This window comes from Pleurodeles waltl, chromosome 7 (genome assembly GCF_031143425.1).
Source record: "Pleurodeles waltl isolate 20211129_DDA chromosome 7, aPleWal1.hap1.20221129, whole genome shotgun sequence".
NCBI classification, from domain to species: Eukaryota; Metazoa; Chordata; class Amphibia; order Caudata; family Salamandridae; genus Pleurodeles; species Pleurodeles waltl.
Window position 1 is genome coordinate 912,163,328 of NC_090446.1, and position 23,262 is coordinate 912,186,589.

A 23,262-nucleotide genomic window follows, 5' to 3' on the forward strand; every position below is an offset into this window, starting at 1 on the left:
AGTAGAGTTCCAGGCGACGTTCATAAGCAGTATCTGCCCATGTATTCCTGGCACTGAATTTGCCACCTCTGAGGGGTCAGTGGTCGCAAAGGCAGTGTCAGAAGGGACAAGCCAGGGGTTGCAGTTGTGACCCTCGGTGAACCCTAAATGAGTCTATAGCAGAAGGTGGCGCTTATAGAAATGAAATGTATGTCCAGGTTCGGCAGTCTGAGGGTCACGTTGGAGAGGTACGCCTACAGAACAGAGATGTGTCAAAATTCTACTCCATGCACTGCTTAAGACATCCTGGAAGAAACTAAGATTTTAAAAGCCTCCTGACATTTACAAATTCGGCTTCATATGAACTCCGGGCCTCTAGAGAACTCGTGACTATCAAAGCTGGGCCGAGCACACTCACGGGTGGGAGCCTAATGTTGGCGCACTTAAGATGCAGGTGCGGCTCGCAGACTTTGTTGGGGTGGTGCGGTCGAGGAAGGCTAATTAATAAAAATAAAAAAAATCACTTATCTGCTGCTCCGCCGCTGTGCTGCTCCTCTCCCGCACTGCAGGCACAGGCCGCCAGCTTGCCCTGCGGCCAATCCTGAAGCTGCTTAAAGCAGCTTCAGGATTGTCTGGGAGCGCCCAGCCAGGTCACTCCCAGGCAGAGTGGGAGCCTTTGCCTGCACTCTCCAGTCCAGCAACTGTGTTGCAGGGCTGGAGAGAGCCTACTGTGCATGTATGTTTGGATGGCCCGAGGCAGCCAGCCAAACATACATGCGCACTGAGGGGAGTGCACAGTGCACTCCCCTTGTCGTCGTCATCCCCAATGCCTCACCCCTTTAACAAACGAAACAGTAGTAAACACAGTTTATTTATTATCGTTTTGTTTTTCAAAGGATTTGCAGCGGCTCCTGATAGCGGGGGAGGGGGTGAGGCTCCTCCACCCTACGGAGGAGAGCCTTGCCTGTTAAGATGCCTCCCGTCAGCTCCGTACAGTCATTTCCTCCTCACAGCCTCTCCTCCAATCAGCAAAATGCCTTTGGGGAGGTGGGTGGGCCATACAAAGAAGTCCCGGGAAATAATCCCTGAACCATGCAGGACTTGTTGGGCTGATTTTGAGCACGGATTGCTCATGAATACCGTAGAAATACTCAGCACATCTGGTTTTGGAAAGCAGCTCAAAGGGCGCCCTAAACACTATGGGCCTGATTACAACTTTGGCGGAGGGTGTAAATCCGTCCCAAATGTGACGGATATCCCGCCCACTGTATTACGAGTTCCACAGGATATAATGGTCTCGTAATACGGCGGGTGGTATATCTGTCACATTTGGGATGGATTAACACGGTCCACCAAAGTTGTAATCAGGCCCATAGTTTCTTTAGTCGGTGTATTAAGCTTTAAAATAAATAGTTTTGGAGCCACTCAAAGGCGCAACAAAAAGAATGTTGAAGATGGTCTGCCGGGTGAGACATAACATTGGTAACAAACTATTTTCCAGGGCTACTTTTAGCTTGAAGAGTCGTGCTGACGAGAGGACTATAGGTGATCAAGAAAACAATTGCTTGGGTAAGGTAGACTTGACAAATCTTTCTCGCCTATATCCTGAACAATTTGAACATCAAGGGTCAGGTTAAATATAGAATTCTCTGTCGAAGAGAGACCATTGATAGAAGTGAGTATGCTGGAAGACATTATTTAGGCAGAATCATGCATGGGCGGATGGTATCTCCCCCCCATTCCTCTATCCTGCCCCATCCACCTCTGTGTCTGGCCAAATGTCTTTACCACCCAGATCGGTGAAGAGGCCCGAAGCATGGAAATGTGGGGCTTTTTTGGACATTGTTCTTCTTTCTTCCCAAGAACCATGTCCAAGCAGGTGTGGAAATTCCAAACCATAACCCGAAGAGGTGTTTTAGGTAGACTACAGTACCAAAGAGAGTTTATTATGAGTCTACAGCAACACCCACAATGTTCGGAGCCGGACTATGCAATGTACTACAGGAGGTTACCCAAGAGAGCACTAATGAACTAGCCATACCACCAGGGCATGCAGTGGACCAACCTTTTACAAACAGAGCACAGCAAATATCTTCACCCATGAGGAAAGTGGCTTGGCTGATGAATAATTAAGACATTCAGTCAATTAAGAGGTCTACCACAGAATTTGGCAGGTGTACTTTTGTGGGTCTGCAACCAAAAGGGCAGGTGTTTGTGTTAGCTTTGAATGAGTGGCACCTCGAAGAAAAGAAGGTCCGGACCACCCGGTTTCTTAGAGCTTCCCCCCTGCATGTTTGAAACTCTAAATCATCAAATTGTGCAATGGAGGTACACAGCGGTGGCTCCTCCGCTATGCCGGAGGAACGCCCCCCCCCAGCAGCAGCAGCAGCAGCAGCAAAACTTTAAAAATAAAATGATAATAAACTATGTTTATTATCCATTTATTTTTAAAGGGGCACTCAATTGGCATGACAAGCACGGAGGGGGAGTGCACAGCACTCCCATCAGTGCGCATGTGTGTTTGGCTGGCCGTCTCGGGTCAGCCAAACACACATGCGCACTGAGCTCTCTCTAACCCGGCACTGTGTTGCCGGGTTGGAGACAGCACGCAGAGGCTCTCAGTCTGCCCCGAAGTGCCAAGGCAGGGCGCTCTGGCTAATCCTAACACTGCTTGAAAGCAGCGTTAGGATTGGCCACAGGGCAGGTGGGGAGCCTGTGCCTGCTGTGACGAGGAGCGGCTGAGGCGACAATTTGGTAAGCTTTTTTTGTAAAAAAAAAATTCTGTTTGTTGTCCCCCCCCGCCACGTGCCGCTCTGCCCCGACCCTTTTCCACACCGTGAGATGCGACTGGAGGTACAGGTAAATATGATCCCTTGAAATTGTTAGACAGCTTGCCATAGCTAATCAGCCAGTTTGGATAATCAAGGCAGGCACCATGTACCCCTTTTTGTGTTGGAAGAATTAATGCCAAGATTATTGATGAAACCTAAAGACACAAGAGGAAAAGCTTTTGGAGGAAAATGTAGCAACAAGAAATGCTTGTTGCGTTCCTCATTAGAGAAAGGGCAGGGTCCAAAATGTTGTTATTGCTGAGGAGGTATAAGTTAAAGGTAGTGAATTTTACGGTAGCTTGAAACTCTTCTAGATGCAAACACATAATTAACATAAATGCCCCTGTCAAGGACTATTAGTATGTCTCGTACTAAAACTGACAATTCCCCCCAAAAAGGAAGAAATCCCATGTTCAGTACTGGACTATAGTGGTCTATCTTTAACACAGGCCATTATACCCTAGAGACTTAAGACTTGAGTTGCTAAACTGTACGGGACAACTCAGCGGGTGGTAGATAATAGGCGATAACTAGAGTGGAAGGAATGGGTGACAAGACACATATAATATTGCAAGGTAATGAGCAGCGAAGTTAGCAATAGTTCAACCTTTATGAGCCTTTGTGTTGGAGATGACCATGCTTTTGAATCACTAATGACTGAATAAGCTTCAAACTTTACAATAATAGCAACTGAGGGCAACTATGCTGACTCTGAGCAATGCAGGATGAAGAAGCAAAAGCTGAAAGCCAGGGTAACTGCTGCAGAGCAAAGGTTATTAGGATTTGATTAAAGTGGTGATGGCACAATGAGAAATCCTAAAGAGTGCTATTCTCCTGAAAACGAGCGTTCATCACCACTAAGGCATGCATACATTGCTTAGATTATATAGGAACAATACTTTTTCCTATGCCAGGAATGTGTTTTTGTGGCAAGGCGATCGTGTTAGAATGCTTGGATTCCTCCTGTGCCTTTTAATCTTTAAACAGGGAGTGTTTCTGTTGTTTTTATTCCTTCCCAAAGGCCATAAAAATATGCCTCTTCAAATTTCATACCCTGAATGATCCTCAGTGCTACCAATAAAACACTCCAAGCAATTTAAAATTAACAAATACTGGGCCTGATTCACAGAGGTCACACTGTTGAGTAAGTTTACACTTTTGAGCAAGTTTATTACTTTCGGTAATCATAAACTGCACTTTTGTAGTAACTTCGGGCCAGATTTATGGAAAAGTGGCGCAGCACAGTGCTGTGCTAAAATTGGCAGCACCACACTGCGTCACTTTAGAAACGCAGGGATGCGTTGTATTTAAGTGAATATGGCGCACCCATGTGTTGTCTGTCCCCTGCACTGGTGCTAAATTCAGCTACCAGTGCCAACGCAGGCATCCTTGCACCATTGTGCAAGGATGTCTGTGATGAGGGGGGTGATTGTCTATGTGCGGAAAGGTGTCCCTTCCTGCACATAAACAATCACCAATGGTGCTTTGGCACTTCTGTGTGTGCTGCACAATGCAGCACACTCAGAAGTGCCAAAGCATAATTTTCAAATGATTGTTTATGCGCAGGAAGGGACACCTTTCCGCACATAAATAATATTTTTTGGCATTTTGCTCTTCCTATGTGTGCTGCAGAATGCAGCAGGCATAGAAAAAGCAAAAAACAAGGAGGAATAAAATTATTCCTCCTCATTGCTCCCTGCTAACTTCACCCCAGGGGGTGGTGTTAGATTTTGGCGCTGCCTTAGGTTTACGAAATTTCATAAATCCGAGGCAGCGTCAAAATGCAATGGGTGTTGCTGTGGCACGCCCACAGCAACACCCATTGCGCCCCTTTCCACGCACAATGCTGCATGGGAAGGGGCTGTATTTAAAAGGTAACGTTAAGGCACAAAAAGTGGCTTAACGCCACCTTGTAAATACGGTGCAGTGCTTAGCGCCACAGGAGCGTCACAAAAAGTGACACTCCTGTGGCGCCAGGGGCCTATAAATACGCCGCTTACTTTTTTGTAGTAAGTTCAGCACTATAGATGGCCAACCACCGGCGCTGCAACACCCTCCCATAGAAAATAATGGTGGTAGGGACTTAAAATAAAACCCCAAAGGAACCATTGTTAAGTTAAATTAAACTATTTGGAATAGTCAGAAATATAAATAAATATACATTAATGCTAAAAATATATACAAATAGTGCATATTTATTATTTAATTTTAAATAATAAATGTGCATGCTTTTTAGTATTAAGCATTATTAACTTTAAATAATAAATATATCCTATTTAGTACATAGTTATTGTTTAAAATTAAGTAATAAATATGTACTATTTTATGTAGTTTTCATCGCTGCTGAGACATGGTGGCTTACAGTTCAGATTCGGTTCAGTCACATACCGTTCGCAGCATAAGGGGCATATGTATTAAAGTGAGCAAGGCATTTGTAGGTCTGGCATTAGCCAAGCCCTTTTATGTTTAATAAATGTTTACAATTAACAAAGTTACACAGGGGGCTTTCAGGCAGCCTTTTTCATACATTGGTCTGTTCAAGTGCCAATAACAATTTTCTTCTGCCCACCACAGTATACAGCGTGGGAAAGGCTAGCCAACTTGATCCATTGGTTCTTTTCTCAGTGAGTGACACTATTCTTCTAAAGTAGAATGCCTTTACCCACAGGCAAAGTAGATCCTTTCAGTACCACAGATTTTTGAGCCATTGTATGTTTTGTATGGGCTTGAAACAGATTTGACATGGCTGACCTTGTGCATGCATGCGCACATCAGTGGGCATCATTTTTGCAGTACTTTATTACAAGAACATGCCAGCCTGGAAGAGAGCATGCACGCAGCCCACAGGAGGCCATCTTTGAATACTTGAAAACTTTATTACAAAAAACATGTTCAAATGGCCTTGTGTTTGTCTGCACGTGCCTGCGTGCAGTGGCAATTTAAAAAAAATGTTTTTGCAATGAAACTTAAAAATGTTTTAAAAAAGAAACACAAACACCATTCGTATGCCAATTCCAGGCCAAATGGCTTTGCCAATGCTTAGAGCAGACTCACAAAAACCTGGAGTCCCTGCCTGTAAGGAAATGGTTCCCTGTTGCAGTTACCCCCCACTTTTTGCCTGATACTGATGCTGACTTGACTTAGAAGTGTGCTGGGACCCTGCTAACCAGGCCCCAGCACCAGTGTTCTTTCACCTAAAATGTACCATTGTTTCCACAATTGGCACACCCCTGGCACACAGATAAGTCCCTTGTAAAAGGTATCAGTGGTACCAAGGGCCCTGTGACCAGGGAAGGTCTCTAAGGGCTGCAGCATGTGTTGTGCCACCCTTAAGGACCCCTCACCTAACACATGCACACTACCATTGCAGATTGTGTGTGTTGGTGGGGAGAAAAAGGCAAAGTCGACATGACACCCCCCTCAGGGTGCCATGCATACAAAATACTGCAGGTGGCATAGGTAAGTCACCCCTCTAGCAGGCCTTACAGCCCTAAGGCAGGGTGCACTATACCACATGTGAGGGCATAGCTGCATAAGCAATATACCCCTACAGTGTCTAAGTCCATTCTTAAACATTGTAAGTACAGTGTGGCCATATTAAGTATATGGTCTGGAAGTTTGTCAAAAATGAACTCCACAGCTCCATAATGGCTACACTGAATACTGGGAAGTTTGGTATCAAACTTCTTAGACTAATAAACCCACACTGATTTATTGATTTATTAAAAAATGCACACAGAGGGCATCTTAGAGATGCCCCCTGTATTTTACCCAATCCTTCAGTGCAGGACTGACTGGTCTGTGCCAGTCTGCTGCTGAGAGACGAGTTTCTGACCCCCTGGGGTGAGAGGCTTTGTGCTCTCTGAGGACAGAAACAAAGCCTGCACTGGGTGGAGGTGCTTAACACCTCCCCCTGCAGAAACTGTAACACCTAGCAGTAAGCCTCCAAGGCTCAGGCTTCGTGTTACAATGCCCCAGGGCACTCCAGCTAGTGGAGATGCCTGCCCCTTGGACACAGCCCCCACTTTTGGCCGCAAGTCCAGGGGAGATAATGAGAAAAACAAGGAGGAGTCACCCACCAGTCAGGACAGCCCCTAAGGTGCCCTGAGCTGAGGTGACCCCTGCCTTTAGAAATCCTCCATCTTGGTTTTGGAGGATTCCCCCAATAGGATTAGGGATGTGCCCCTCTCCCCACAGGGAGGAGGCACAAAGAGGGTGTAGCCACCCTCAAGGACAGTAGCCATTGGCTACTGCCCCCCAGACCTAAACACACCCCTAAATTGAGTATTTAGGGACACCCCAGAACCCAGAAAATCAGATTCCTGCAACCTGAAGAAAGAAGAAGTACTGCTGACCTACAAGCCTGCAGAGAAGGAGGAAGACGACAACTGATTTGGCCCCAGCCCTAACGGCCTGTCTCCAACTTCAAAAACCTGCTCCAGCAACGCATCCGACAGGGACCAGCGACCTCTGAAGCCTCAGAGGACTGCCCTGGACTACAGGACCAAGAAACTCCCGTGAACAGCAGTCCTGTTCAAAACCTGCAACTTATTTGCAACAAAGAAGCAACTTCCAAAGACTTCACGTTTCCCGCTGAAAGCGTGAGACTTCACACTCTGCACCCGACGCCCCCGGCTCGACCTGCAGAAAACCGACACCTCAGGGAGGACCCCCTGGCGACTGCGAGCCCATGAGTAACCAGAGACGACCCCCCTGAGCCCCAACAGCGACGCCTGCAGAGAGAATCCAGAGGCACCCCCTGACCGCGACTGCCTGTAACAAGGGACCCAACGCCTGGAACCAACACTGCACCCGCAGCCCCCAGGACCTGAAGGAACCGAACTTCAGTGCAAGAGCGACCCTCAGGTGACCCTCTGCCTAGCCCAGGTTGTGGCTGTCCTGAGAAGCCCCCCGTTCCTGCCTGCAACGCTAGAGTGACCCCTGGTTCCCTCCATTGATTCCTACCTGAAACCCGACGCCTGGTTTGCTCACTGCACCCGGCCGCCCCTTTGCCGTTGAGGTTGTACTTTGTGTGCCTTCTCGTGTCCCCCCCCCGGTGCTCTACAAAACCCCCCTGGTCTGCCGCCTGAGGACGCAAGTACTTACCTGCTGGCAGCCTGGAACCGGAGCACCCCTGTTCCCCATAAGCACCTATGTGTTTTGGGCACCTCTTTGACCTCTGCACCTGACCGGCCCTGAGCTGCTGGTGGGGTAACTTTGGGGTTGCCTTGAACCCCCAACGGTGGGCTGCCTATGCCCCAAACTTGAGACTTGTAAGTGTTTTACTTACCTTCAAAACTAACCTTTACTTACCTCCCCCAGGAACTGTTGATTTTTGCAGTGTCCACTTTGAAAATAGCTTATTGCCATTTTTACAAAGACTGTACATGATATTGTTTTCATTCAAAGTTCCTAAAGTATCTAAGTGAAGTACCTTACATTTAAAGTGTTTAATGTAAATCTTGAACCAGTGGTTCTTAAAAATAAACTAAGAAAATATATTTTTCAATATAAAAACCTATTGGCCTGGAGTAAGTCTTTGAGTGTGTGTTCCTCATTTATTTCCTGTGTGTGTACAACAAATGCTTAACACCGTGGTACTCAAAGTACGGCCCGCAGGCCGCCAGCGGCCCCACAGACCTACCTTGGAGGCCCGCGGACATGTCGTAAAAATGCCATACGATAATGGCCGCCGTACATAAACATAGAAGAGGGCCGCGGGAGCATGCGCAATAGCGGCTTCTTTGCGCATGCTCCCGCGGCCCTCCTCTATGCTTACGTACGGCGGCCATTATTGTATGGCATTTACGTCAAGAGCCTGGCTAGTGGCGGGAAGCCAAAGCCCCTTAAAAGTCAGCGCTCGCAGCTAACTTTTACAGGGCTTTTTCGTCTGCTTCCTGCCACCGTCTCCACATCTGCCGCCCGCCCGCCTGCCGTCGTCTGCCTCCCACCTGCCGTCGCCTGCCTCCCGCCTGCCTGCTGCTTCATTGACCTTCACCAAGGGGTAGGAGCAGATGGCACTGTGTTTGATACTGGGGTAGGGGTGAGAGCAGATAGCGCTGTGTGTGTTACTGGGGTAGGGGTGAGAGCAGATGGCGCTGTGTGTGTTACTGGGGTAGGGGTGAGAGCAGACGGCACTGTGTTTGATACTTGGTAGGGGTGAGAGCAGATGGCACTGTGTGTGATAGACCGGACCCTGCAAGGGTAAGAACTATGCTGCTGTACCTTTGTCTTCTAATGCTTAGGCACCAATTTAGACCTTTGTTTGTGCAACCTCCAAACAATAATGCTTACTTTGATAACCCATACCCACCAACCCAGTACAGCCAGTGAGAAACCACCCACCTATGAAAACTGCCAAAAATCAGATGACAATCCCAATATAAATCAAACCATTTGGGAAGTATCCAGTGGGGTACACTTTGTGTGATGGGCAAACACCTTCAACTTACTCCTCCTCCCAGGGGTGCGGTTGATAAATGGCTGCCGCATTTAATTAAATGTCTCTTGTGATTAGGATAGGGATATACTCTAGAAGACTGTAAATGTTCCTGTTTGGTTCTTGTGATTAGAGTATCAATATACTCAGGCAGACTGTAAACATTCCCATTTGGCTCTTGTGATTAGTGTAGGAATATACTACTAAAGCCAGGGCTGTTGAAAATGTCTTACAATAATACACTTTTTTTATCTGGCCCCTGGCATTTCGGGCACAGTTGATTTCTATTGCTGTGTGACCCAGCGTGCTGAAAAAAAGCAATCTCTAAAAAGGGGCCCGTATACCATTCATTGGCCTCATTATCACTCTATGATGCCTAGCAGGTTGCAAGCATAATTGCAAAAAATACTTTTTATAACATGGTTCTCTGGGAATCGGCAAAGGCCAGCATGTGTGTTGACAATTGTTTGATCAGGGTGTGCTTCGTTTCCTTTTACACATCACTTTATATTACTTTGGTGTTGTGCACAGAGGTCTGTAGCGAGACGCAGTGTTGGTCCATTGGTCGTGAGGCAGTGTCAGTCCATCGGTCGGTCGTGAAGTGGTGTTGGTCCTTTGGTGGTGAGGGGAAAATCTGATTCCTGACCCTTGATACTCATTGCACAAACTCGCCTGAGACCAATGGCCTACAGTCAAGTTACCAAGCCTTGCAAATGACCCAGATCCATACAGAGTGAACACAGATCATTCCAGGCAGCATGGGAAGAAGAGTACTTGTGTGTTGAATGGCCAAAGGAGAAAGCCACCTGTTTGCTTTGCAAAGAGAATGTAAATGTTCTTAAGAGATATAACTTGGAACGGCACTACAAGACTCGACACGCAAGTTATACTGAGAACTTCCCATTGCACTCACAACTGTGTTCAGCAAAAGTGGCATCATTAAAGCAAACACTTCTTTCCCAGCAAAAGCTCTTCCTTTGGCAAATTAAGGAATCTGAGGCTGTTACAGAAGCATCATTCAAAATATGCTACCTGCTTGCCAAACATAAGAAGCCATTCACGGAGGCAGAGCTGGTGAAGAAATGTTTCCTTTCAGCAGCTGAAGTTTTGTTTGAAAACTATAGCAACAAATCCAGCATTTTAAAAGAAATTGGTGCATTACAGCTATCGGATTCCACTTGTGTACGCAGAATAGAGGCAATGGGTGAAAATGTCCAGGAGCAGGTGATCAAAGCTGTCAGAGAGTCACCGTTCTTCAGCATTGCCATGGATGAGTCCACAGATATAGGCGATGTGGCCCAGTTATTAGTTTGGGTGAGGTATTTGGACCAGTCGCTTCATCCCAAGGAAGAGCTCATGTGCCTTCTACCACTGCAAGGGCACACAAGAGGAGAAGATATTCTGGACAGTATATGCAACTACTTTGAAACACATCACATACCACAGGACAGTCTTGTTAGCATCACAACAGATGGCGCTCCTGCTATGGTAGGCCATGACAGAGGCTTTGTATCTTTGCTTAAAAAGAAGCTCACTGGACAGCCTGTAAGAGACTACCACTGCATTATTTATCAGGAAGTTCTGTGTGCAAAATTAAAGCATCGAGAACTGAATAACGTCCTAAAACTTGCAGTGAAAATTTTTAATTTTATTCGTGCCAAAGCCCTTAAACATAGACTTTTTAAGGCTATGCTGCAGGATTCTGAAGCTGAATATACTGTACAGATCTCTTGATGCACATTGAAGTGCGATGGCTAAGCAAAGGGAAAGTTGTGGAGCGGTTCATTGCTTTACTTCCTGAAATTGAACACTTTGTAAACAGCAGAGGTCAAACATTCCCAGAAAGGATGTGAAATGGAATGGCTTTTAATGCTCCATTTTATTTCAGATCTATTTGCACACTTCAATGCTCTTAATTTGATGCTGCAAGGCAAACAACAGCTTGTGTGGTCCATGATGAATGGTATTTACTCATTTGAAAGTAAGCTTGTGCTATTCAAAGAACAACTGGATGTTGCTGACTTCACCCACTTTCCAAAACTGTTAGCTGTGACTCAGAGGTTTCCAAATGCACAACAAATGCTGCCAACGCTAAATCTTGGTTCATGTCTTGAGGAAATTTCTGGGGAGATCAAAAAGCGATTTTCTCAATTCAGAACCCTCACCCCTCTGTTCAGGCTGGTTGAAAACCCCTGGATGGTGAGTGAACAAAATCTTGATGCTGTTGAACTTATTGGAGTGAAAAGACCGCAAGCACAAATGGAGCTGATAGACATGCAGCACAACTCAGCTCTCAAAGCATCTTTTTTGGGGGCATGCACCAGAAGAATTCTGGAACACTGTGCCTTCTGACAAATTTCCTGTTCTTTTTACAGTGGCCCAGAAAATAATTTGTATGTTTGGGTCAACATATGTTTGTGAAAGTTTGTTTTCCACAATGGGACTTTTGAAGAGTAAACTCAGAAATAAGCTAACAGACTTACATCTGGATCAGCTCTTAAGGCTTGCCTTTTCAGACATAATACCAGATTACAGAACACTAATAACAGACATGAAGTGCAAAATAAGTTCTTAGTATGTCTTCCTTTGACATACCTATTTTCCGGACTCAGATAAACCTGTGCTGGATTGGGCCTGTGCTGAATATCCTGTTCACAAGGATTACCATGCCATGCCTTTTAAGATTACTATTGTGAGATAATAAAAATGGTTTTCAAAATGTCCTCTTTGTAGGTTTGTAGTTATACCTGGATTCAAAATGCAGCATTGTCTAGCAATGTTTTGAACAAGGGGGTGGGGTGGTTGTGCCCCCTAGAAGCCCCGCCCACGACTCCACCCACCCTTCCCCGCTGGCGCTTCAGTGCGGCCCTCGGCCGCAAACCATACTGCAATTTTGGACCCCGAGAAAAAGTTTGTGAGTACCCATGGCTTAACACTACCCTCTGATAAGCCTACTGCTCGACCACACTACCACAAAATAGAGCATTAGAATTATCTACTTTTGCCACTATCTTACCTCTAAGGGGAACCCTTGGACTCTGTGCACACTATTTCTTACTTTGAAATAGTATATACAAGCCAACTTCCTACACTGCCTGAATGCAATGGGAATGTGGGCAGTAAGGGAGGTTATGGGGCTGGAGCGGATAGCAGTAGCTTTGACAAAGAAAGTTTCTTGGCCCTTACCCAGTTTCTTAGCAGAACCTGACAAGAAAGAGGTCGGGTAATCCGAGGAGTTGATAGGTGGTTGTTGGACACTTTTAGCCTCCTTAGGTTAGGGTGAGAGGGCCTGGAAATGTTAATTCTTCTTTGATGCGCATGTGGTCTATATATACGCTGCAGCAGTTATATATTTTGTATTGACGTACATCAAGGGATTTTACAGTTTTACATAAAATGTGATTTAACATGTGCATTGGGTAAAGGATTTCCCAGTAAACTGTATTGCTGATGTTGTTGCTTAGGCACTTCCCTACTATGCCTCTTGCTGAAGCACTTTCCCAGGGTCAGTGAATGCACCTCCTTCAGCCAGAGATGATTTTGAAGAAGGCATCCTGTCCTCCGTTCTTGCGAAGAGGATTTGGCCACATCATAGAAGACATCTTTCGCAAGCTCCATACCCTGTACTCACCAGACAGGCCTCGATTTGTAACTAAACTTGGGGCCAGATTTACAAGAAAGTGGTGTATGAGCTGTGACGCACCACTTTTCTCGTGGCCCCTTGCGCCCCCCTAATGACACCATGTGTGCACCATATTTACAATACAGCGCACCATGACGCACGTTAGGACAATAGCATAAAAATGTATGATGCTGTTGTGGTACTTTGCAGAATTAGCGCCATAAATTGTGTCACTAATCCTGCAAAGTAAAGGTAGTCCCATTAAAAGTAATGGGTACATCATTTTAACGCCTGCTCTGAGCACACATTACAAATGACGCAAAAAATGGCGCAGTAAAATGTTGCAAATTTCACAGTGTCATTTTTACGGGCCTCCCTGCGGGGGAACGCCCCCTTGCATATATTATGCCTGGTGCACAATCATTGCACCACTTTGTAAATATGTCAAAGGAGAATGGCCTCCTTAACACCACATTAACGTAACAAATTACGCTAGTGTGGTGCTAAGAGGCACTAGGGCCTTCTAAATCTGGACCTTGGTGCTCTGTTCTCCTTGATGCATAAACTTGTGGCGCCTCAACCAAGACATTGGTCATTGTTCTCTTCCTTGCCACATCTACTTCTAGCCAAATTCGCTTGGTACTGTGGTCGCACTCAAGAGCGTATTCTCGAACGGATTGGACAGGCTACTCTAGTTGGGGTCACTGATGAGCAATCCACCTTGCCAAGCAATAACCTACCTGGAGCATGCTGCTGAAATCTGTGTAACACTCAATCTTTGATTTTGTGTGGTTGCCCAAAACTATATTTAGAAGAAGGAAAAAGGCTAGATTGTCATGGGTGTTAAGTTTTTACTGGTCAGAATGACCCAAGTGGGACATGAAGTACAGCTTCTCATTTTAATATTTCAGGTGGACTGTTACAACTCTGTGGATGGAACTGCTCATAACTACGGTGCGCTCACCATCGATGATGGGCAGTTCATTCCGTTCAGGCAGTATGCTGGGAAGTTTCTTCTGATTGTGAACGTTGCCACCTTCTGAGGACTGACCCTGCAGTATCTAGGTAAGAATGCATGCATCCTTCTGGCCGTCTATGCGTATAGGTGGTACAATACAATGTTGCGAGCAGTGTGCATAGCGTTATAGAGTGCACCTGGTATATCACTGGGGTTGGAGCACATTGGATCCGGAGTCCCTGCTAACAGAGGAGTTGGGTTGCATAGAACAGATGGGGACTGCATGTGATGTGACTTGCCTGCCCTCCAGAGCTCTGCATTGACCTGTTAACTCTTTCCTGTTATGGAACACTGTGTAACTTTCTTCTCGACGTCTCATCAAACTTCCGATGTGCCATTTGGGCAAATCATGGGCTCTAGTCTCTCTTGGAGACAAGAACGCAGTCAGCAATGTGCCTTGTTTTCTGTTACAGAACTGAATGCACTACACGAAGAACTGGGACCCTACGGACTTGTCATCCTGGGCTTTCCTTGCAACCAGTTTGGAATGCAAGAGCCCGGAAGCAACGATGAGATCCTCCTCGGGCTCAAGTGAGTAGGACACAGATGGGGAAGGTTGGGGGTGTTGACGGCGGCATCAGTGTGACCTGTCTACTAATGGCTGCGACATCTGAATGTGGAGTTTGAGTGGATGTGATTAAATCAAGAACAAAGATTGTAGCTGAAGGCCTTGTCTCCAGCGGTTGGCAGGACTGGTCCATGCACGCTGGGCATCGCTCCAGCATCTGCACTTAGAAGCCTTTGAAAGAAAAGGCATTGGTTACCATCCTCCGGGGGTGGACTCGCCAACGCCCCTACTGTTTGGAACCTACATTAAGTAAAGAGATTACGGCGGCTCCCAGGCTGTTTTAGTTCTGTTTTCATGCGCGTCATCACATCACTTCTCATTAGCATCTCTAAAGATAAAACTGTTTGATAATTCCATGACAACGTGATGCAACAGCCCTGCATCCATGTAAGCACATTTTGCCATTCAAAATATTTTTTCTTCTATTTATTTGAATGCAATGTAATTGAAACTGGCCTCGCTGACTCTTTAAACAGAGCAGTAAATACATCAGAGTTAATATGTAGTACAGACACCAGCCTTTTAATCGAAACCAGAAAAAGGTTATTAATGGCACTGCATGCCATTATGCCATTGAGGAAAGCTAATCAAAACATTACTCGCTCACCAATCTCTGTATATTTAAAAACATATTCAAGGAAACGTTCATTACAATCGGTGAGGCCATAGTGCTGCGCTACATGTCACACAGAGTACATAAAATGATGTACTGTTAAATGCATCTTGTCAATGAACTACACAGCCAACTCCTAATGCAATATAATAAAGTGCCTGAGGTGTGTTAACAGACTTAAGGCAGACAACGGCAACATGCACATAGACAGCTTTTTTTTTAGGGTAGAGCCTGCGATAGCATGCACTAGTTAGTGCATGTGTCTGGCTTGCGAAACACCGTTAGCAAAAAAAAAGGCTTGGAGCATGCTGTTTGCTTACCATTTGTTGGCTTGCGTGGCACTTTTCTTTACAGCCTCGTAATTGATCACTGCTGGCATAGCATAATTTCCGTTCCTTTCTGTGGAGTAGGGGTCAAACACGGATTGATTCAACGTAATCAGTGTCCGTCCACTGCTCCCGACGTGATTGAAGTACGATTTTGTTCTTTTCAACTTCTAGTGCCCTGCAAACAGAAGGTGTGTGACTGGCAATAATTTGTCCATCAGGACAAACAAAATTGGAATGTTTTATATTCTGTAGTGAACTTTCTTTTATTTTGCCAAGTCTTCTTTCCTCAGTTTGCACTCATGTTTTGTTTTTGCTTGTGGGCACTGATCTCAAGAGATGATGGTTATCTTGTTCTAAATGTTGCAAAGCAACATTGTTACTTTCTTATGTGTAATTTCTGAAATTATGCTTTAACATATAATCATGCAGTGCACCTTAATCTAGCCCTCGCCAATCCAATCCACCCCACGCCAATCCATCCAACACCAATCAACTCAACTTAGTTCAGTCCACCCCAGACCAATCCAGTTCACCGCACTCTAGTCCACCCCACTCCAATCCAAACCATTGGCCCCAAACCAATCCACTCAAATCCACCACACTCCAATCCTCCCAGCCCACCCCAATCTGCCTCACTCCAGTCTGCCCTACCACAATCTGCCCCACTCCAATCTTCCCCAAGCCAGTCCAATCCATTCTGGTCCAATCCACTCCACTCATTCCAATCCCCCCTCGTCAATCCAGCCCAATCCAATTGAGCCCAATCCAATCAAGCTCTAGCCAATCAAACCCAATCCAATCAACCCGACTCCAACTCAATCCACCTCACCCCAATTCAATCCAACCCACTCAATGCAATCCAAACCACTCCAGTCCAATCCACCCAGTCCAATCTACCACAATCCACCCCACTCAGATCCAGTCCACTCCATCCAAATTCAGTCCATTCCAATCCAATCCACCCCACTCCATTCCACTCCAGAAACTCCACCCCACTCAAATCCACCCCACTCCAATCCAATCCATCCCAAACACAATCCATCCCACTCCAATCCAATTCACTTCACTCTTATCCAATCCAGCACAATCCAATCCACCCCACCCCAATTAAAATCCAACTCACCCCAGCCCAGTTAATCCACCTCACCCAATCCACCCCACTTCTATCCAATCCACCCGTACAATCCACCCCACTACAATCCAACCCACTCCACACCACTCCAATCACCCCACTCCAATCCAATCCACCCCACTAAAATCCACTTCACTATATTCCAGCCCAATCCAATTCACCTCACCCTACTCCAATCCACCCCACTCCAAACTAATCCACCCCACTCCAATACAATCCATCCCAATCCAGTCCAATCCATCCCGCCCACCCCACTCCATCCCACCTCAATTCAACCCACCCAATCCAATCTATCCCAATCCAACCCAAACCAACCCATCCCAATCCAATCCACCTCACCTCAATCCACCCTACCCAGTTCAATCCACATCACCCCACCCAATCCACCCCACCCAGTTCAAATTACCCCACTCCAAACCAATCCACCCCTCTCCAATCCACCCCACCCCAGTTCAATCTACCCCACTTCAATCCAAACCACTGAATCCAGTCCACTCCACTCTGCTCCACACCCATCCACCCACTCCAACCCACCATACTCCTATCCACCCTTCTCCAATACAATGCACCGCACTCCTCTCCAATCTACTTCACCCACTCAACTCCAATATACCCCATTCTATTCCAATCCACACCACTGCGGTTCAGTCCACCCCACTCCAATCCAGTCCATCCAGCCTACCCCACTCTAATCCACCCCACCCCAATCCACCACACTCCAATTCAATCCACCCCACTCCCCTCAAATCCAACCCACCCCACTCCAATCCAATCCACCCCACTCCAGTCCACCCCAATACACCTCATCCCATTTCAATCCACACCTTTTCAATCCAATCCACCCCATCCAGCCCACCCACTCCAATCCACCCCACTGCACCCAATCCACACCACTGTACCTCTATCCAACCCAACCCACTTTCTCAACTCACTCCAACTCACTCCACCCTATTCCACCCCACTTTGTGACACTCCACACTACTACACTACACTCAATGACACATTTTGCTACTGAACTACTGAACTTTACTCCCCTCAGCTCAACTCTATGACACCCTACTCCCCTAATCCACACTACAACACCATACTCCAACAAATCCACTCTACAACACTCTACCTCCCCACTCTTCTCTACAACACTCCATGCCACTAACTTTTAGCCATGCTGAACAACAGCCACACTGGTGTACAACATGAGAAAAACACATTGCCAAAGCCAATAGCTCATGTAAAGGCATGACCTATTGGCTTTGCCAATACTTGTCTCTCTTTGCGTGTTGTTAATCGATGTGTGTGTGTGGCCTACCCCAAAGTGCCTGCCAATAAATACCATAGCAAAGTTGTGTGCGTGGTGGAGCTTGTGCAAGAACATTCTACACAAAAGAATGATTAAAAAAAAATCTTTGCACAGCTTTGAGCACTTCAGTCTGTGCACTGCAAGCACGTGTGTAATTTTGTATACAGTACACATAAAGACAACTGACTCGGTGCAAAACATGCTACATAAGGTCAATGGATAAACTTTTTGCACCACATTGTGCAAGAACTTTTGTAGACGGATTGCGGAAAACAACATCAATACATGGACTTCTACAAGAAAATCCTGTGCACATGTGTGTGTGTGTGTGTGCATATAAATAATAGTTGGAAGTTACTGCTTCTATCTGTGGTGTGCCTTCACTGTGTGCAGGATACTGGGCTGCTCATCCCTGTGTGGCACCTGTATCTTGCATATGTGAGGTAAGCTTCCTATTTTCAAACCTGTGCCTGTCTGGAGGAAGCTGGCACTGCTGCTGATTGTGCTTTCACGTATGTGTGTAAGGGTCAGGCTTGCTCTACTGCTACTTTCATGTAATGGCTCTGTGTGTTTGTGAGCCTGTGTGGTGGGTGGTATCGTTGCCTGTGCTATATGCTCTGTTTTTGAGGCAGGCTTGCACTATGGTAGCCATTTATTGCTCATAGTCACTCTGAACAGTTGCCATTTATTGTCCATAGTCACTCTGAACATATGTGCTTGAGCATTGGCATGTGTTTGTGCATGTGTGAAGCTTGAATTGGCTTAGCATATCTGCACCTATTTGAGCCAGAGTGAACACAAACTTTCTCACACTAAGATCATTTGCCCAATTAATGGTCCAGATGCGGAGGACACGCTCCATTCTTCTTAAAAAACAGTTTTTGATAGTAATATTCATCTTAGGTAGATCTCTTCAGCCTCTGACATATGACCTCCCCCCACTTCCAACACCCCTCAGATGTGTAAGCTCATACACCCCCTTTTTAGATTTCTTTGCACCACTTTTTCGGTCCCCCTAACAGGGCAACACCCCCGGCAGAGGAATAATGTAGCACAAAGAGTTACAAAGTGGTGCAATGCATGCATTGCGCCACTTTGTAAATTTGGCACCACGATTTTGCCCTCGCTGGGCCACATTAGTGTAAAAAAAACGACTCTAATGTGGCACAAGGAGGTGCTAGGGACTCTTAAATCTGCCCCTTAGTGTGCCAATGATTCAAATGTTCATAGCTGCATAGAAGTGATTGTGTGAGACTTGGCTGATTTTTCCTCGAGTTCCCGTGAAGTGCCACAGAAACAGGACTGGTAATCCCAGGTGTCTGGTGGCTTGGGAGGTGGTATCCGGAATGGTGCTCAGTTCACCACACTTTGTGATGAACGCTGAACTCAGAATTCCGGGACACAGTAACTTGCTATATTTGGTGTTCTGACATATTAAGACTACAGTATAAGCTGCAGAGCCTGGATTTAATAGCGCAAACTCGACCAAGTAAGGGGTGACGGAAAAGGAGGGAGACGAGGATGACACACAGGGCTGGATTTAGCTCTGGTGGCGCCCTGTGCGACAGTCTTTTTTGGCACCCCCACCCCATGACCACCTCGGATTCCCTCACTACCGCCCAGTAAATGTGCCCCTCATCTTGCCATAGCCCCCCTTTCACATATATTCATTTGTTTTAAAGCGCTTGTAAAGGCTGGCTTTACTAATCCACTCAGCTATCCACATAAAATATAGCTCTGTTCTTTGCAGCAGGCATATTAACCCTCTACGCTACTTTATGGAGAGTCAAAGCTGCCGCTAAACAACAATTACAATCTCTCTTTCTAGCAGGAACATTAATTACAAGAGTTATCTTTACATTTTAATTGTTTCCTGAAGACTGGACACACAAGGAACTCTTCAGCAAGTCAATGCAAATCGCAAGTTTCCTAAGTCATTGCTAAACACAGTGCCGCTCTGAGGTCAGTGCCGCCCAATCCAGGTCAACACCTGGTGCGGCCGCACCTCTCGCACCGCCCTATAGCCGGACCTGGTGACACAGTTGGGATGGGTCTGTTCTTACTGAGCACTCCAGAGGAGCTCTTTCTCCACTATTGTGAACTGAGGGAAAAAAGAAACTTTAATCTCGGAGCAAACCAGAACTCTTTTTGGCCTTGTTACTCATCTGCTAATTTTAAGTTTGTGCCATTGTTCTGAATGTTGCATATGTTAGAAAAAATGCATGGCATGCCTGATAAGGCCAGACCATTTAGTTGTGCCAGAGCTTTATTTACCTAGGATTTCTGCCTTCTCGCCCTTTTGACGGCGGACAGGAAATATGGGGTGAAATTTGAAATCATATTAAGCAAACCAAGGAGGAGAGGGGAAGAATAGAGAACACTCCCTGGAGGGTCACTGTGCAGCAGTAATAATAGGAGGGTGGCTTTGCATAGCGTGCTAGGTGCCTGAACCACCCAGGAAGCCGCCTGCTTCTTGGCACCCCTCTTTCAGCACTATCCCCTCCATGCCCGGTTCCTCCCACACCTGCAGCACTTGCCGGGTGATTATTTCGGGAGAGGCAGGTGGAGGCCTGCAGGATGCAGAAACGTTACACAACAAGAATTCAGTCCGAATGTGTGAAAGCAATGATGACATGGCAGACAGAGTGAGTGCCTGCTGTGAGGCAGGGCAGGCCAGGCCCATGTTTGTTAAGCCAAGCACACAACTTCCAGCGGTTCTATCTGTTTCTGTATGAATTACTGCGCGCGCCTGGGCGCAATTCTTGCAGCGTGTTTATGAGCGTGTCTATGCGTCTTGGTGGGTTGCAACGAATTAAGGAGTTAGCTGTTTGTGGCAGACTTGCGCATTCATTCGTTTGTACTGCATACAATTGTGTTTGAGGATACTTTGGGACAGATTTAATAAAAAATGACGGTGCGCTGCGCCAAATTTGGTAGCGTCGTGCACAGTCATTTTCAAAACGCAGGGATACGCGTATGTACTAGAATACGGCGCACCCCTGTGATTCCCCCTGCGCGGGAGCTAAATGTGCTGCCGTGTGCCAACGCAGTGCTGCGTTGAGGGGGAGATTGTTTTTGTGCAGGAAGGGATACCTTCCTGCACAAAAACAATCCTAAATGGAGATTTTCCCTTTCCATGTGTGCTGCAACATGCAGCACACATCGAAAGAGCAAAAAACAAGGAGAAATAAAAGCATTTCTCCTTGTTGTGCCACTCTAGGCGCTGCCTCAGGTTTACGAAAACCTGTAAATCTGAGGAAGCGTCAAAATGCAATGGGTGTTGCTGAGGCAACACCCATTGCACGCCCCTTCCACGCAAAGTGCTGCGTGTGAAAGGGCCGTATTTACAAGGTGGCGTAAAGCTGCAAAAAGTGGCTTAACGCCACCTTGTAAATACGGGGCAGGGCACAAAAAGTGACGCTCTGGTGGTGCTGAGTGCTCTTAAATATGCCCCTCTGAATGCGTCTGATAGTGTTTGCGGGTACAAGACCTATTCCGGTCGCTGCTCGGACTCTTGTATTATCCCTCTGCTTTTCTTTGCAGGCACGTGCGGCCCGGAGGAGGGTTTGTCCCCAAGTTTCAGCTTTTCGAAAAGGGAGATGTGAACGGAAAGAAGGAGCAGAAGTTGTTCACCTTCCTGAAGGTGAGTTTAGTACACACAGGGGGCTGTGTACTCACCACCCTGGGGGAGGAAACAGCACTTGTGTGGCATCCACCAGGCCACCCTTGAACCATCCTCCCCTCTCTGCCTTCGCTTGCCCCACTCACTGTTGCCCATGATCACACGATTTAAGGCGTGGATCGAGTATGGAAAAAAAATAGGGGCCAGAAGAGGTTTCTCACTACACACACCAAACCTCACACCAAAGAAGTGAAATAATATGGACGTTATGGAGATAGTTTATTTATATATTTAGAGTTTTCTACAACCTTGTGTCCTTGGTCTAGACTTCACTGGAGTGCTAAATGGAATACAGAGAGGGAGTTAAAGTCTGGAGCTACCCAGACCTGTTTTCAGCAGTCACTGAGGAATTTAATTAAAGGCATGCTTAAACAGTTTAGTTTTGAGGAATTTGGTTGTGTGCTGAGGTTTCATGCAGGGAGCTCCATATTCTGGATACGTGGACTTCTGCGAATCTGCCTGTATAATGTGCTCACATGTGTACCCAGTTGAGAACACCCCTTCAGTTCCTAAGCACATACAATACATAAGACAGACCAGAAATGTGTTGATATTCATAGTAGACCTTCGCTTTCTTTACTTCTAGTCCAAACACCAATCATATTAAAATTTACACATCATTCTTTTGCAGGTTTCTTTATGACAGAACATTGGTAGCCATCATCAGATTCCGGGCAGCCTCAGACAGCCAACCAAAGTCTACATTGCTGCAATTATAATTCTTTAAATAGCTCATCATTGTGCAACATATCAGAATCACTTATTTACAAGTGAATTCAACCAGGAATTCAATGGTATCATCTCTACTCGGAGGCTGACCCAGTCACACCTGAATGAACTGCCCATCTCTGGGCAAACCCAGGGTAGGGCCAGAAGGTCTGGACCACAAGCAGGCCAGTCCCCCCTCCAACCAACCCCACATCCACCAAAGCCTCTCGTAGCAAGAGCAGACGTCAATAAACATATCATGCTCTCAGGTGATAATGTGAAATATTTGATAGTCATTTCCAACTTCTAGTCCCCAGACTTTATAATAGCAGAGCATGGGTGGGTGGCATTTTTACAGCCTCTGCATGGTCTTTTTCCAAAGGTGGTGAGAACAAAAGAGATCTATAGCTCTGCAACTCAGATATAAAAGCTCATTGCCCATCCCATTAACTGATGTCACCCAGGTAGACTACTATCCTAGGAGCTGTGCTTTTAGCAAAGGTAGGTAATGGGACAAAGAAGCAGAAGGGATATTGCCCACAATACAGGCTAAATACAGCTGGCTCTCTGGGATCGATTACTGATGCCCCCTGGCCTAGTAGCAGGGTGCCCTTTCTGGACTTCTTGAGCTTATTGGTTCTTTAGGATATAAGGTTGGCTATTGTTGAGCACAGGATTCTGTTGGGCAGAGAGAGGGTCGCCATTATCTACAGATATATTGGTTATGTTTACAGAGTAAGCCAGATGCATAAAGCATAGAGCTTTAAACTTTATTCTTGCACCTACTTGGAGCAGATAAGTAGTTTAAAAGTTGGTTTTATGTTGTCACGTGGCCTTAGGCTGTGACACATTCTTGGCATTGATGCCTGTCTGAGTTTGAAAGTTCCTTGTAAACAATGATTACTATAGTCTAAGCAAGCCTTTACAAGGGTTCTCTCCTATCAGCTCAAACCTATTGCCACTTGGCATAGTGGGAGGATTCTTCAAAGAAAGAAGAGCTGCAAATTAGTTAGCACGTCATTGACCTGCCAGAAGGAGAAAAGT

The 23,262-nt window shown here is 46.2% G+C and overlaps 1 protein-coding gene across 1 annotated transcript in view; it reads left to right on the top strand.

Moving 5' to 3' along the window:
• Positions 1-23,262, top strand: part of GPX3 (glutathione peroxidase 3) — a 44,713-nt gene that overhangs the window by 15,811 nt on the left and 5,640 nt on the right. Inside the window, exons 2-4 of the mRNA XM_069199566.1 lie at positions 13,783-13,936; positions 14,303-14,420; positions 21,372-21,471. Of these exons, the coding sequence (XP_069055667.1) occupies positions 13,783-13,936; positions 14,303-14,420; positions 21,372-21,471 (372 nt within the window). The remainder of the gene's footprint in view (positions 1-13,782; positions 13,937-14,302; positions 14,421-21,371; positions 21,472-23,262) is intronic.